General features: G+C 45.3%; 1 protein-coding gene across 1 annotated transcript in view; it reads right to left on the bottom strand.

Annotated features, from left to right (window-relative positions):
* TBX4 (T-box 4) overlaps positions 1-15,760 on the bottom strand; it is a 67,727-nt gene extending 51,967 nt beyond the window's left edge. Inside the window, exons 1-2 of the mRNA XM_011953769.1 lie at positions 15,700-15,760; positions 15,434-15,557 (exon numbers count right to left, since the gene is read on the bottom strand). Of these exons, the coding sequence (XP_011809159.1) occupies positions 15,434-15,557; positions 15,700-15,760 (185 nt within the window). The remainder of the gene's footprint in view (positions 1-15,433; positions 15,558-15,699) is intronic.

Here is a 15,760-nt window from a genome sequence, read left to right as displayed (position 1 = left end):
AAAAAAAGATGCCAAGGATAGAGTAACCCTGCTGGGATGTGCTAATGTAGCAAGCATCTGTAAGTATAAACTTGCTGTGATTGGCAAAAGCTTGCATCCTCACTGTTATCAAGGAGGAGATCTCTCTTTTTTTTTTTTTTGAGACAGAGTATCGCTGGCCGCCCAGGCTGGAGTGCAGTGGTGTGATCTCGGTTCACTGCAAGTTCCGCCTCCCAGGTTCACGCCATTCTCCTGCCTCAGCCTCCCGAGTAGCTGGGACTACAGGCGCCCGCCACCACATCAGGCTAATTTTTTGTATTTTTAGTAGAGATGGAGTTTCACCGTGTTAGCCAGAATGGTCTCGATCTCCTGACCTTGTGATCCGCCTGCCTTAGCCTCCCAGAGTGATGGGATTACAGACGTGAGCCACAACGCCTGGCCAAGGAGGAGATCTCTTACCAGTCTGCTACTATGCTAACAAAAATCATGGATCATCACGGACATCTTTTATGATTGGTTTCACAAACATTTTGTACCAGTGGCTAGTGCTCACTGTAGGGAAGCTGGAATGCATGATGATGTAAGACTTTGTTATTCCTTGATTACTGTTCTGCTCATTCTCCAGCTGAAATTCTCACACACAAAAAATAATGTTTATGCCATGTACTTTCCCCCAGATGTGACTTCATTAATTCAATGTGACCAGGGTATCCTTAGGTCAATGAAAAGTAGATGTAGAAACACTTTATTGAACAGAATGCTAGCAGCAGTGAGCAGAGGCATGAGTGCAGAAGGTTTTCAAAAGGAGGTGACTTGAAGGATGCCACATATACTGTTGCCAGTGCTTGGAACACAGTGACTGAAGACAGTTGTGCATGCCTGGTGTGACCTCTGGCCTTTGACTATGTTAAGTGATGATGATGAACAAGGTGGGACTTTGAAGAATTGTGTATCAAGTGAGAAATAATTGGTGTCAAGTGAGAACAAAATGATATCTGACCTTCTTTCATGTGCAAAAAATATACCTTCAGAGTCTGCCAATGAGTTAGAAGAACCAGATATCAAAGGGGTTTTTGACCTTGATAATAGGGCTCCAGTTGTTTACTCATTGGCTGATGGTGAAATAGCCAAACGGCTCCAAATGAAAGTGATCATGATAATAGTGGCAATGAAGATGACATTGTTAACATTTTTTGCAGAAAAAATGTCTAAGATGGCCTGGTGAAAATGTATAATGGGCTTATTGAAGGACTAAAGCAGCATACATTCATAACAGAACAAGAAATCATGTTCGTTTATAAAATCAAAAAGACACTTCGAAGACAAAATCTGTTGTTGGCTGGGTGTGGCAGCTCATGCCTCTAATCCCAGCACTTTGGGAGGTCAAAGCAGGAGGATTGCTTGAGCCAAGAGTTCGAGACCGGCCTGGGTAACATGCTGAGACTCTGTTGAATAAGAAATAATTTTAAAAATTAGCAGGGCATGGTGTTGTGTGCCTGCAATCTCAGCTACTTGGGAGGCTGAGGCGGGAGGATTGCTTGAGCCCAGGAGGTCAAGGCTGCATTGCGCCATGTTCACACCACTGCCTTTCAACCTGGGCGACACAGTAGTGAGACCCTGTCCCAAAAAAAAAAAAAAAAGATATGTCATACTTTTACTGTTAAGTACTTATGTATGAATAAATGTAAGAAAATGATTGTTTAATTAGTAGCATATAAATTCTGATTCAGGCATGATGGCAATGCCAAACAACCACAGATTGTCCACATTGGTGGCAGATATCGTGGCACCTTGGCTTTCTGATGGTTCAGTGTACACAAACTTTGTTTCATGCACAAAATTATTTAAAACATTGTATAAAATTACCTTCAGGCTATGTGTATAAAGTATATACAAAACATAAATGAATTGTGTGTTTAGACTTGGGTTCCATTCCCAAGATACCTCATTATATATATGCAAATATTCCAAGCTTTTTAAAAAAATCCAAAATGCTTGGCCAGGCGCAGTGGCTCACACCTGTAATCCCAGCACTTTGGGAGGCCGAGGCGGGTGGATCACGAGGTCAGGAGTTCAAGATCAGCCTGGTCAACATGGTGAAACCCCATCTCTACTAAAAATATGAAAATTAGCCAGGCATGGTGGTGGGTGCCTATAATCCCAGCTACTCGGGAGGCTGAGGTAGAGAATTGCTTGAACCTGGGAGGTGGAGTTTGCAGTGAGCCGAGATGGCACAACTGCACTCCAGCCTGGGCAACAGAGCAAGACTCCAAATCAAAAAAAAAAATTCAAAAATACTTCTGGTCCTGAGCATTTCAGATAAGGGACACTCAACTTGTATTAAAAAAATAAAAGATAAGTGTTAGTGAGGGTGTGAAGAAAAGGGAACCCTTATTTATACTGTTGGTGGGGATATAAATTGGTATGGCCATTATGGAAAATAGTATGAAAGTTTCTCAAAAAATTAAAATAGAAATACCATATAATCCAGCAATCCCACTTCTAGGTACTTGTCCAGAGGAATTGAAATCAAGGTCTTGAAAAGTTACCTGCACTCCTATTTTCAGTGCAGCATTATTCAAAATAGCAACGATATGAAAATAACCTAAATGTCCATCAATAATAAATGAATAAGGCTGGGTGTGGTGGCTCACTCCTGTAATCCCAGTACTTTGGGAGGCCGAGGCCGGTGGATCACTTAAAGTCAGGAGTTCGAGACCAGCCTGGCCAACATGGTGAAATCCCATCTCTACTAAAAATACAAAAATTAGCTGGGCATGGTGGTGGACGCCTATAATCCTAGCTACTCGGGAGGCTGAGGCAGGAGAATCACTTGAACTCAGGAGGCAGAGGTTGCAGGGAGCCGAGATTGTACCACTGCACTCCAGCCTGGGTGGTAGAGTGAGAATCAGTCTCAAAACAAAAATAAAAAATGAAAAAAATAATGAATGAATAAAGAAAATATGGTGCATACGTATACAATGAAATATTACCCTACCTTAAAAAGGAAAAAACAAAATCTTGTCATTTGCAACAACCTGGATAGGCCTGAAGGACATTATGCTAAGTGAAATAGGCCAGACATAGAAACACAAATCTGTAAGATCTCACTTGTATGTGGAATCTAAAATAGTCAAACTCATAGAAACAAAGAAGAGAATGATCGTTACCAGGGGCTCGGGGAAGGGGAAGATAAGAAGATGTTGGTCGAAGGGTGCACAGTTTCAGTTATGCAAGATGAATGAGTTCTGGAGATTTCATATAAAGCCTGATGACTATAGGTAACAGTACTGTACCATATGCTTGAAATTTGCTAAGAAGGTAGATCCCAAGTTTTCTCACCATGCATTTGAAAAGGTAACTATGTGAGGTGACGGATATGTCAGTGGTCTTTATGGCAGTGATTATTTCACAATGTATATCGAATCAAGTGGTACACCTTAAAATATACAATAAAAAGGATAAAATGATGCTCTCAAAATAGACAAATAAATACTTTTTAGAAAGAAAGCACAGGTAGGGAGAAAATGCCTACACTAATCCACTGAGCAAATTTAGCTTTTTTTTAAAAAATTATCATCATCATAAATAAATGAAGTTTTTAAGCTCTAAAAACAAATTTTGCCAGGTGATCTTTCCCTCTTTACATTTAAAAAAATATTTTTAAATTATGAAATAAAACAGATCTAGAAAAGAAAAGTCAGCCATTGGATTTTCTGATAAGGCCATTTGATTAACTACTGAGCATCCTCTGGGCTTATTTCGGCATTAGTGTCAGGTTTTCATAATTTTTCAGGGTTTTCTTGTTTCTTTCTAATTAATGCTTAGTCCATTATGTGCTCTTGCCTATTTGTGAGAGCAAAGAGTTAGAACAACCTAAATATCAAATAATTTATGGGTTACTTAAATAAATTATGACCATTTACTGAACTCTATGTATGGAGTGATCCAAGCTTTATAAAAATTAATGATACCTCGGGAGGGATCCACGGCAAGGTGTGACCAGTGGTTGTCTCTGAGAGTGTAGGGTTGTGGTTGTTCTTCTTTGGCTTATGTTTTTCTTTGGCTCATTTGTAAATTTTTCTGTAATGAGTATACATTGCTATTGTAATAAGAAAAATAGAAATAAGAACAATAATGATAAATAATAGCTAACATTAAACACCATATACCAGTGCACCAAATGCTTGATATAAATCACTTATTGAATGCAGCAACATAATGTAGACACTATTACTTACTTTTAAAAATAAACTCTTAATTTTAGAATAGATTTATAGAAAAGTTGCAAAAACAGCACATAGACTTCCCATATTCTGCCTCACACCCAGTTTCTTCTATTGTTAACGTCTTACATTAATATGGCATGTTTTGTTTGTGTATTAGTCCGTTCTCACACTGCTATGAAGAACTATCTGAGACTGGGTAATTTATAAAGTAAAGAAGTTTAATTGACTCACAGTTCTGCATAGCTGGGAAGGCCTCAGGAGACTTACAATCATGGTGGAAGGCACCTCTTCACAGGGCGGCAGGAGAGAGAATGAGTATAAGGGGAAATACCAGATGCTTATAAAACCATCAGATCTCGTGAGACTTGCTCATGATCATGAGAACAGTATGGAGAAAACTGCCCCCATGATTAAATTACCTTCACCTGTTCCCTCCCACAACACATGGGAATTCAAGATGAGATTTGGGTGGGGATACAGCCAAACCATGTCAGTTTGTTACAACTAACAACCACACTTCTTTCAGACTTGCTTAACTTTTTTTACCGAATGTCCTTTTTCTGTTCTAGGATTCCATCCAGCAGACCACATTGCATTTCGTTATCATGTCTCTGTAGGCTCCTCTTGGCTGTGCCAGTTTCTCAGACATTCCTTGTGCTTGATGTCTTGAACAGTTTTAGGAAGTGCTGTCAGGCATTTGGTGGAATGCTCCTTGATTGGGATTCGTTTGGTATGTTTCTTATGATTAGGCTGAAGTTATGGGTTTAGGGGAGGAAGGCCAGAGAAGTGGGATGTCCTTCTCATCAATCATATCGAAGACATGTTATGACTTCTCACTAATGATGCTAGCCTTGGTCACCAAAGTGAGGTAGTGTTTGCTAACTTTCCACTGTAAAGGGATTCCTTTTGCCCGTTTCCATACTGTAGTAGCTGGAAGGAAATCACTGGCACAGCCCACGCTTCAGAAGTGGGGAGTTACACTCCACCTTCTTGAGCAGGGAGTATCTATATCAATATTTGGAGTTCTTCTTCACAGATTTGTCTGTTCTCTCCCATTGATTAACTTATTTTACTCAATCATTTATTTGTGTCAGTATAACTCCTGGATCTTTGTGTTATATGTTGGGTTATAATTCAGTAGTATGTTATGTATTTTGTTGCTGGAATTGTTCCAGCTTTGGCCACTGGGAGCTCTTTCAGTGGGCTCCTGCATTCCTTTGGCCCCATCATTATGATTCACCTTCTGTAAATGAGAAAACTGAAGTAGAGGAAAGCTGAATAACAGCCCAAGGGTCACACTGCTAGTCAGTGAGTGTCTGTTTCTAAGTTCTGGGCAGCAAGTGTGACCTCTGTACTCCAATACCTCCTCTAAAAAAATTACACACCTGTAGTCCCAGCTACTCAGGAGGCTGAGGCAGGAGAATCGCTTGAACCCAGGAGCTGGAGGTGGCATTGAGCCGAGATTTTGCCACTGCACTCCAGTCTGGATGACAGCGAGACTCCGCCTCAAAAAACATTACAACAAAAATTAAAAAAAAAAATTTAATTAAAAATTACACACACACACGGATGCTTTTGGGACTTTCAAATCTTTCTAATTTATCTTTTTTTTTTTTTAATGGTGTCTCACTCTGTTGCCCAGGCTGGAGTGCAGTGGTGTGGCCTTGGCTCACTGCAACCTCGAACTCCTAGGCTCAAGTGATCCTTCTATCTCAGCCATTCCAGGCTGGGACTACAGGCGCATAACACCACACCCAGCTAATTTAAAAAAAAAAATTTTTTTTTAGAAATGGGGTCTTGCTATATTGTCCAACTGGACTCAAACTCCTGGGCTCAAGTGATCCTCCCACCTTAGCCTCCCAAAGTGTTGGGATTACAGGTGTGCACCATGGTGCCAACCTCAACATGCTTTTGGCCAAATACATGGAGCCCACCTGCTCCAGCACATCGTTCCCTGCGCTAACCTCCAGGCGTGAGGCCTGGGTGCACATCCAGACTCAGGCAGGCCTCCTGCTCCCTCTGTCTGAGAAAGCAGCGCCCCCAAATGGGAGTCTCCACGTGCTGCCTGGCACTATCTTGCCAGCCAGTCCGTTTCTGTGCTCCAGGCACACCAGTTGTCTTCAGGTCACTGTAACTAGAGAGCACGCACTCCCAGCGTTCCACTCTACATTCTCTCTGCCCAGCCCTACCCTCTCCCAACCTGCCAGCCCAACTGGGGTCCTCCTAAATCAGCATGCACAGTGGGGACTCCACAAGTTGCTGCTGCCCAGCCTTAGTGCTTTCCACAACCCTGTCCCATCCTTCCTCTCCCTAACCCTCACAATAACCCTGTTGAGAACCTGTGCCCAGTGGACAGAGGAGGAAACTGAGGCACAGAGGCTAAATGGCCAGGTTAGAGGTGGAGTCGGACAGAGCTGGAGCCCACGCCTCTCCCTCTAAATCCAGTGCTCCTTCCCACCCTCTTGCTGCATCCGGTCTCTGCTGTCATCTCCCCAGTGGGAGACGCTTACTCAAGACACCCCCTGCCCCTTGCCAGGCTTGGGTTGGTACCTGAGGTACCTCTTCAAAGGCAGTCATCTCCCTGCATCTGCCAACAAAAAAGGAAGCAGCAGAGAGCTGAGGGGTTCCAAGCCTCTACCCTCTGACAATAGTGTCACAAACAGGACCAAAAGTAGATATGAAGTATGAGGAAAAAAATCAAGGCTGGGCTGAAACCCTGGGGTGCACAGGCACAGTCCCAGAAAGCCGAGAGCAAGGTTTCCCAAACTTGATACTACTGCCATTTGGGGCCTGAGAATTCCACATTGTGGGGGCAGCCCTGTGCATTGTAGGATATTTAGCAATGCTGCCTCTACCCACTACATGCTGGTGACAGGTTGTGAAAACCAAATAGGTCCCCAAACATTGCCAGATGTCCCTTGGGGTCCAAAATTGCCCCTGTTTAAGAACACCTGGCCTCACATTTCCAGGACAGAGTCTACTTTAGCTGCATTCTTTTCAAGAAATGTATTCAATATGTAACTGATTTGACTTGGATACCTTTAAAGGACTTTACACATCTATCAATTCACAAATTATTTATCAGGTCTGCTGTCCTGATTTAGGATTTTAAAATACGATCCCAAGGCATATGCTCAAATAGAAGACAGCTACCCTCTTCTAGGTGGGGAAGAACAGCTGAGGCCTGAACTCTTGCCCTCTGCCCAAAGGCCTGGCATGCTGGGGAGGCCTAAGTCAGCACCCAACCAGCCTTAGGAAGGGGTCTAGTGGCTGACCCCAAGGTGCCAGGTGATCTCTGGCTAAGACACAGACCTTCCCTCAATGTCTCTGCCCACTGTCCACATATGCCTTCCCCATTCCAGGGCTTGGCCCATGAAAACAAAATGGGTGCCCAAAGAGTAGCAGGTGCATGGTGACCTCGGCTCCTGAGGCCTGAGTGAGCAGAGGGCAGAACTCACCCCCACACCCCCACACCCACCATTCTCAACAAGGGGGACGTGTTCGCCAGGGGTACTGGGTTAGCGTTGAGTTTTCAGGCCAGAGGAGCAGAAACACCACCTACGCAAAGGATCGGTACTTTGCCCAAGTTGCAGAAGTTTTTAATAAGCCTTTATTCTTCTGAAAGATGGTGGGATGGAGAGGGTGGGAGAGCTGTTTTCTGTTTCTCCCAAGATGGACGCAAAGTCAGGAGCTTCTCCTAAGGAGAGCTTTAGACAGGGCCACTTCTGGCAGCCAGGGCGTGAGGCTCTAGGAGTGGAGAAAACGAAGTTGGTGAATCCTCATTGGCCATGGGCAGGGAGGAAGCTGCGCGGCCCTTCTCACTCCCTCCTAGTTCAAGTCCTCTGGCTGTGCAATGAAGATCTAGCCAAGCACGTTCAGACTCAGTAGGTCAGGATAGAGCTTAGATGACTTTAATGCTTTTAATCAATGCCCTGGGCAGTTTGGAAACACTGAGAAGGCAAATTCATGTTCTTTGCTCTCAACATGTCCTTCTCATCCAGCTGCCCTCTCTCTTTGAGAACTTGGCAAGCTCCGCTGCAGTCCCAGGCCCCCTGAGGGCACAACTGGGTCATGGACCACCCAGTGCTAACCAGATGCCTGCACTGAATGCTTGCTCAATACATATTTGTTGGAAAACAAATTGTCAAGTAGACCTCTCTATGTGCAAGATGCATATCCTTTTAAAATTTTTTAGAGCAGTTTTGGCTTGACCGCAAAATTGAGAGAAAGGTATTTGTCTCTTCATACAAATTTGTTCATTCATAAGAGGTTTTCCCATATTCCCTCTGCCCCCCAACACATGCACAGCCTCCCCCATTTTCAACATCCCCAACCAGAGGGGTACATTTGTTACATTCATGTCCTATTTTAATTTTAATTTTATTATCATTATTTATTTTTAATTTATTTCACTCTGTCACCCAGGCTGGAGTACAGCGTAGCCGCTCACTGCAACCTCTGCATCCTGGGTTCAAGCGATTCTCCTGCCACAGCCTCCCGAATAGCTGAGATTACAGGTAGCCACCACTACTCCTGGCTAGTTTTGTATTTATAGTGGAGATGGGGTTTCGCCATATTGGCCTGGCTGGTCTCAAACGCCTGACCTCAGGTCATCTGTCCACCTCAGCCTCCCAAAAAGTGCTGGGATTACAGGTATGAGCCACTGCGCCCAGCCCCCATATTTTTAAAGTTGGGACAAAATACACATATACAACATAAAATTTCCCATTGAAACCATTTTAGGTGTACAGTTTAGGGGCATTAAGTACACTCACACTGTTATGCAACTATCACCACAATCTGTTTCTGAAACTTCTTGTCATTCCAAACAGAAACTCTGTACTCATTAAGCAATAACTCCTCATTCCCCTCTCCTCCCAGCCCCTGGTAACCTCTACTCTCCTTTCTGTTTCCATGACTTTTCCTATTGTAGCTATTTCAGCCAAGCACAATCATACAATATTTGTCCATTTGTGTCTAGCTTATTTCACTTTAGCATCATGATTTCAAGTTTGCTCTATATTTTATAGCATGTATATACAATATAGAGCAAATAGCATGTATCGAAACTTCACTCATTTGTATGGCTGAGTAATATTCCATTGAATGTATGCACCACATTATGTACCACATTCATCTGTTAATGGACATTGAGATTGTATTCAACTTTCAGCTACTGTGGATAAGGCTGCAGTATACACTGGTGTACAAGTATCTGTGTGAGTGTCTGTTTTCAATTCCTTTGGGTATATACCTAAGCGTGCACTTGCTGGACCATGTGGTAACTCTATGTTTAGCTTTGTGGAGAACCACGATACTGTTTGCCACAGAAACTTCACCATTTTCCATTTTCAACAGAATGTACATGAGTTCCAATTGCTCCACATCCAGGGCTGGTGTGGTGGCTCATACCTGTAACCCCAGCATGTTGCAAGGCTGAGGCAAGAGGGTCACTTGAGTTCAGGAGTTTGAGATCAGCCTGGGCAACATAGTGAGCCCTTGTCTACAAAAAATGAAAAATTAGCCAGGAGTGCTAGTGCACACCTATAAAACCAGCTACCTGGGAGGCTGAAGCAGAGGGTCACTTGAGTCCGGGAGATTATGGCTGTAGTGAGGTATAATAGTGCCACTGCCCTCCTGCCTGGGCAACAGAGTGAGACCTTGTCTCCAAAAAAAAAAAAAAAGTTCCTTCACATTCTTGCCAATTTGTTTGGACTTTCTTTCTTTCCTCCTTCCCTTCTCTTCCCTCCCTTTCCCTCTTCCTTCCTTCCTTCTTCCCTCCCTCCCTCTCTCTCTGTCTTTCTCTTTCTTTCTTCTTTCTAGTACAGATGGTGGTCTCACTATTTTGCCCAGACTAGATTATAAATCCTGGGCTTAAGTGATTTTCCCTCCTCAGCCTCCCAAGTAGATTGGGTGACAGTTGCGTGCCTCCATTTCTGGCTTGCACTCTCTCCCTTTAAATTCTAGCCATCCTGGTGAGTGTGAAGTGATATCTCATGGTTTTGATTTGCAGTTCCTTGATGACTAATGATGTTGAGCATCTTTTCATGTTCTTACTGGTCGCTTGTACATCCTCTTTGGAAAAAGTGTCTATTCAAGGTCCTTTGCCCATTTTGTGATTGAGTTATTTGTCTTTTTGTTGTTAAGTTGTAGAAATTATATATTTTTGATATTAAATCCTTATCCGATATATTACTTACAAATCCTTTTTTTTTTCCATTCTGTGAGTTGCGTTTCTACTTTCTTGATAGTGTCTTTTGGTGTACAAAAGTAATTCGATTTTGTGAAGTTCAATTTATCTATTTTTTCTTTTGTCATCTATGCTTTTAAAGTCATATTTTTAAAACTATTGCCAAATTCAAGGTCATGAAGATTTCCCCCTGTGATTCCTTCTAAGAGTTTTATAGCTTTAGCTCTTAAGTTTAGGTCTTTGATGCATTTGGGGGTTAATTTTGTATATCATGTAAGGTAAGGGTTCAACTTCATTCTTTTGCATGTGGACATCCAGTTTTTCCCACACCATTTGTTGAAAAGACTATCCTTCCCTCACTGAATGGTCTTGGCACCCTTGCCAAAAATCAAACCTTGTTTGGATTGATGATTCAGTATGACACCTGGAGTCAATGACCAGAGACCGTTTCAACCACGGAGATCTGGTAAAGGATCTTATCTGAGAGTGCGGCCAACCCCTCCTCCCAAGCAATCCTCTCTGTGGCAGTTGCTGCAAGGGGTACTGGAAATGATATGGCTGTCAATGGGAATCTACTTCTTCAAGGGGTGTTTTAACTCAGCACTTTAAAAGGAGGCAGGGTGATTTTCTGGGAAGAGATGACAGACGTGCGTTTGAATCCTGACTGTGTCTCTAGCTCTATGGTACTGGAAGTTACCTTATCTCTCCAAGCCTCATCTGTGCAATGGGAAAGTCATATAGCTGGCCACATCCAATCAGTCTGCCCTGTTCCTGCTCCGGTGGCATTACTCCTCACAGCTCTGGCTCATCCTCTTGCTGCAGGAGTAGGCACATGACCTGGCCTGGCCAAATATGGTTGTCTTTGTCCTGTGTCCTGAGTAGATATTGGACCCTCATGGGAATAAACCAGTCCTCCGAGATAGTTTGCTCTGTGCACAGAAAGCAGTCTCCCCCTTCCCCTGGGAATAACGGTTCTAAAGACCATCTGAGCCTAGGCTGCCCTAGTCCTTTTTTCCTGCTGCTTGGGTAGGATGTACCTGAGAGCTGAGCCAATAGAGGGGAAAGTCCAGCTAAGAGCTGGAGCCAATAAGAGCCCAGGCTTATTTGACTCCCTGGAACAAGCTATGCCTGAAGTCTACTCCTGCTTTTATCAGTTATGTAGAATAATACATTCCCTTTTCAGCTTAAACTAATTTGAGTTGGGCTTTTGTCAGTAGGAGCTAAAAGAGCTCTGACCAGTATATATTTCTCTAGAGCAGTTGTGTGGATTAAGAGAAATGAGGCCAGGCGCCGTGGCTTATGGCTGTAATCCGGGCACTTTGGGAGGCCCAGGCAGGAAGATTTCTTAAGCCAAAGAGTTCGAGACTAACCTGGGAAACACAGCAAAAGCCCAGTCTCTACAAAAAAAAAAAAAAAAAAAAAAAAGCTGGGGCTATTGGCATGTGCCAGTAGTCCCAGCTACTTGGGAGGCTGAGGTGGGAGGATTACCTGAGTCCAGGAGGTTGAGGCTGTGATGAGCTGTGATCATGCCACTGCACTCCAGTCTGGATGACTACATGAGACCCTGTCTCAAAGAAAAAAAGAGAGATTGCGAAGTACTTGGCAGTCAGCATGCATTTTGAGAGAGAGAGAGAGACCAGCAAGCCTGGTTTTTTGGTGTAGCCACAACTGACAATAATGGCAAAGGAGAATGGGTTGTTTGTACGGGTGGAGGAGGGAGGTGGGCATATAATCCCAGGGGGCCAATCTGAGTGTTTCCCTGTGATTGTTCTAAGTAGAAGAGCAGAGTCATTTCCTTTCCTTTTAAGCCACTCAGCTGGATTTCTGTAACCCACAGCTGCCTGCAGCCAAGCTCCCTGTGGTAGAAGAGTGAAGAAGCCCGTCTGTGGTAGGAGAGAGTGATGACAACACACAGAGAAAAGAAATGAGAGAGAAAGCAGAGAGACAGAGACAGCGAGCATTCTGAAGGCCGGCTGCCCCTCCCCTGCACTTCCCAGGTCCCGTGCTTGCCAATAAACTGCCCTTTTTCTTCAGCTTGAGTTTGGATTTCTGTCCTTACGACTGAAGGATTCCTGACTAATATGTCCAGAGGCCAGCTGAGGTGAAGCCATAAAAGACCCACTGGATCGGCTGGACAGCCAGGACTGTGACCCTCACGCCTGGCATGGGGAAAGGCCAGCGTCCTTCCCTGCTGAGCAGCTCTCACATCTGGGTCTGCAAGGCAGACTGAGACCTGGATGGGGACAGACGGGGCTGACGCAGGGCACTGACACACTTGAATACCCTTTCCAGTTGCCACCCTTCAAATCCTTTCACTCAGCGATGGCACTGTCTACAGTGTCCCAACAAATAGACGGAACTGTCGTGACGACTACGTGGCTAACTAACCTGTTACCCCACCTCTTGCCTAGTTTGAGGGAGGAGGCCCAGCTCTTCTTCTCTGCTGGTCTGATGAGGGCGAGAGCATAGGTGGTCCTGAACCCCCATGGCCGATTCAATAGGTAAAGAAATGTCCAGGCAGGAGGCCTCAGTGACACACAGTTTACCTCCCTGTGGCCTCAGTAACACTTGGTCCATTTGCATGGGATCTCACCATGCTATGCCCTGTGTACCCAGCTTGGCACCCTACATTTCTTCACTCATGTTACTCAACAAACATTGATTGAACACCTATATGTGCCAGGCAATGTTCTAGGAGCAATGTTAGAACAATGAACAAAGCTCCATTCTAGTGAGGGGAAACAATAAACAAAATAAGTAAGTAAAATAGTCTCAGCATGTCCAATATCAATAAGCAAAGAGAGGGAGGAAGGGAGCGAGAGGGCGAAAATAGGCTCCTGTTTTACATCAGATGGCCAATGATGGCCTCTCCAAGAAAGAAGTCAGGGACCAAGGACGAGTGTGTCTGGCACATTCAAGAAATGGCAAGGAATTGCTGGTGGGAGGGTACCATGGTACAGGCACTTTGATAAACAGTTTGGTGGTTCCTCAAAAAGTTAGCATTAACTGCTGGTGGGGAAAAAAGTGAGAGTTATCGTTTGATCCAGCAATTCCACTCCTAGACATACCCAAGAGAAATGAAGACGTATGTTCACACAAAGACTTGAACATCAATGTTCAGAGCAGCATTATTCACAATAGTCAAAAGTGGACAAAATCTAAATGCCCATCAACTGACGGTGAATAAATAAAACATGGTATTGCCACGTAATGGAATATGATTCAGCTGTAAAAGGATGAAAATATCAGTATGTGCTACAGCGTGGGTAAGCCTTGAAAACATTAGGCTAAGTGGAAGAAGCCAGTCACAAAAAAACACGGAGTATATTATAGATTCAATTGGTACAAAATGTCCAGAGTGGGCAAATCCATGGGATCTCACTGTAAATACAGTAAAAACCAATGAATTGTATCCTTTAATAATACATTTTATGCAAATAAATCTCAAAAAAAATTTTTTGAGACCGAGTTTCACTCTTGTTGCACAGGCTGGAGTTCAATAGTGCAATCTTGGCTCACTGCAACCTCCACCTCCCAGGTTAAAGTGATTCTCCTTCCTCAGCCTCCCGAGTAGCTGGGATTACAGGCACATACCACCATGCCAGCTAATTTCTGTATTTTTAGTAGAGATGGGGTTTCATCATACTGGTCAGGCTGGTCTCGAATTCCTGATCTCATGTGATCCACCTGCCTTGTCCTCCCAAAGTGCTGGGATTACAGGCATGAGCCACCACTCCCGGCCTCAATTTTTAAAAAGAAAGAAAAAATGGCAAGGAGTCCAGAGCATGTGAGAGAAAGAGGGAGGACGCGCAGCACATGACACTGTGGCCATTGCTCAACACATACTTGTTGCAGTGATGTGAAAGCAAGAAGAGTTAACCCCTTCTAAACCTCTGTCTTTCCACCCTGGGGAAGAGACCTCTGGCTCCCAAAGGGTTGAGAGTCAGCCAGGGCAGCTCCCTGTGGGCTTGGCAGGTTCTGGTGTCTGAACAGATGGGGACTGTCATACAAATCCCTCCTATGTCAGGGGAAAGATCAGTGACACACAGGAGAAGGGGACACCTGAGCCAAGGTGACCAAGACCAAGACTAGTGACTCAGAAGGAACACTAATCTCCATGTTCCTTTTCCCTGGGCCAACCCTTCCTTTTTTCCCCACTGATAGAACCTGTCCTGGATTCTCTGAACCTCAGTTTTCCTGCCTGTGAATGGGAGAGAAGGGAAATTATCCCTCAGCCCTGGCCCAGAGCCTGATGGATGAAGAAGAGGCAGGGCCCTTGTGTGAAGGGCATGGGAGGTGGGGCGGGGGGGACATCTGTGCCTCTGCAATGGTGCCCCTGGGACCCAGGCCAGAATCTGGTCCCCCACCCTGGCTCGGATGGAAGCTGCAAGCGCAGCACCTGGAAAGGCAGTGCATTAAGTTAGATGGGCCCCTCTCCTCTCTCCCAGCAAGGTCCCCAGGGAGGAGCCCTGGGACAGGTAAGTTTCTGTCAGTGAGACACGAGCATGAGGAAGTCTTGGAACACAGGCGCTGTCTGTGTTAGCTGTCCTATGTGAGGCCTTAGAGGACACAGAACACTGTCCATTCCTCCCACTCTGGGTGGCGATCAGGGCAGCCATATTTCCTCCTGCCTTTTGCAGAATAAGTAGACGAGTCTATTTCAGAGATGAGGAAAGTGGAGGCCCAACGAGCCAAATCCCCAGAACTAAAGGTGCAGCTGGGATTTGAAACCAGGCCTCTCTGGCTGTACAGTCCGTGTTCTCATTCATTTCCCTCAATGTTATTCCCTGGCAGCAGGACCTAGCTAGAAATGAGAGTGGAGGCACAGGGCGCGGGCCCAGCGCCCGGGAGGCGGCAGTCAGGCAGGCTGGGAAACCCTGGCTGGCGGCCAGAGGGCGAGGGGCTCCAGGCCTGAACCCAAGCAAGCCCCGGACTCCTGGTTTGAACGACTCCAGATCCCCACCTAGTGGTAGGAGGGAGCCACTGCTCGCACAGCGCAGGCAGTCCACAGATGGCATTAATCCAGCCGGGTCACCAGCAACCATCCTGCGGCAACAAGCGCCCCTCCCCGGGCTGCGCTTCCCTGGGAGAGGGAGGAGGTGTCACCAGCGCGCGTGCGCACGGAGGCTCATTGGCCTCAGGATTTCGTCGCCGTTCATCTGCAGACACCCAACATGCAGGCCCGTCGAGCACCCCTCTAGTCTAAACCCCCGGGTTTAGGGCACATTCAGGCAGGGGGGTCTCCTTGGCCCGCGCCTGGCCTCCAGGGCAGGAAGGGGGCTTCTCTCTGGCAGGCCCAACCCTGGCCGCCGCACTGGGTTGAGGGGAATTTCCCCACTCGCAGAGCGCCCCCAGACGCCAT

This window comes from Colobus angolensis, unplaced genomic scaffold (genome assembly GCF_000951035.1).
Source record: "Colobus angolensis palliatus isolate OR3802 unplaced genomic scaffold, Cang.pa_1.0 Scaffold37, whole genome shotgun sequence".
Classification (NCBI taxonomy): Eukaryota; Metazoa; Chordata; class Mammalia; order Primates; family Cercopithecidae; genus Colobus; species Colobus angolensis.
The sequence above is the reverse complement of the archived record's forward strand: the minus strand, read 5'-3'. Positions and strand labels throughout refer to the sequence as shown.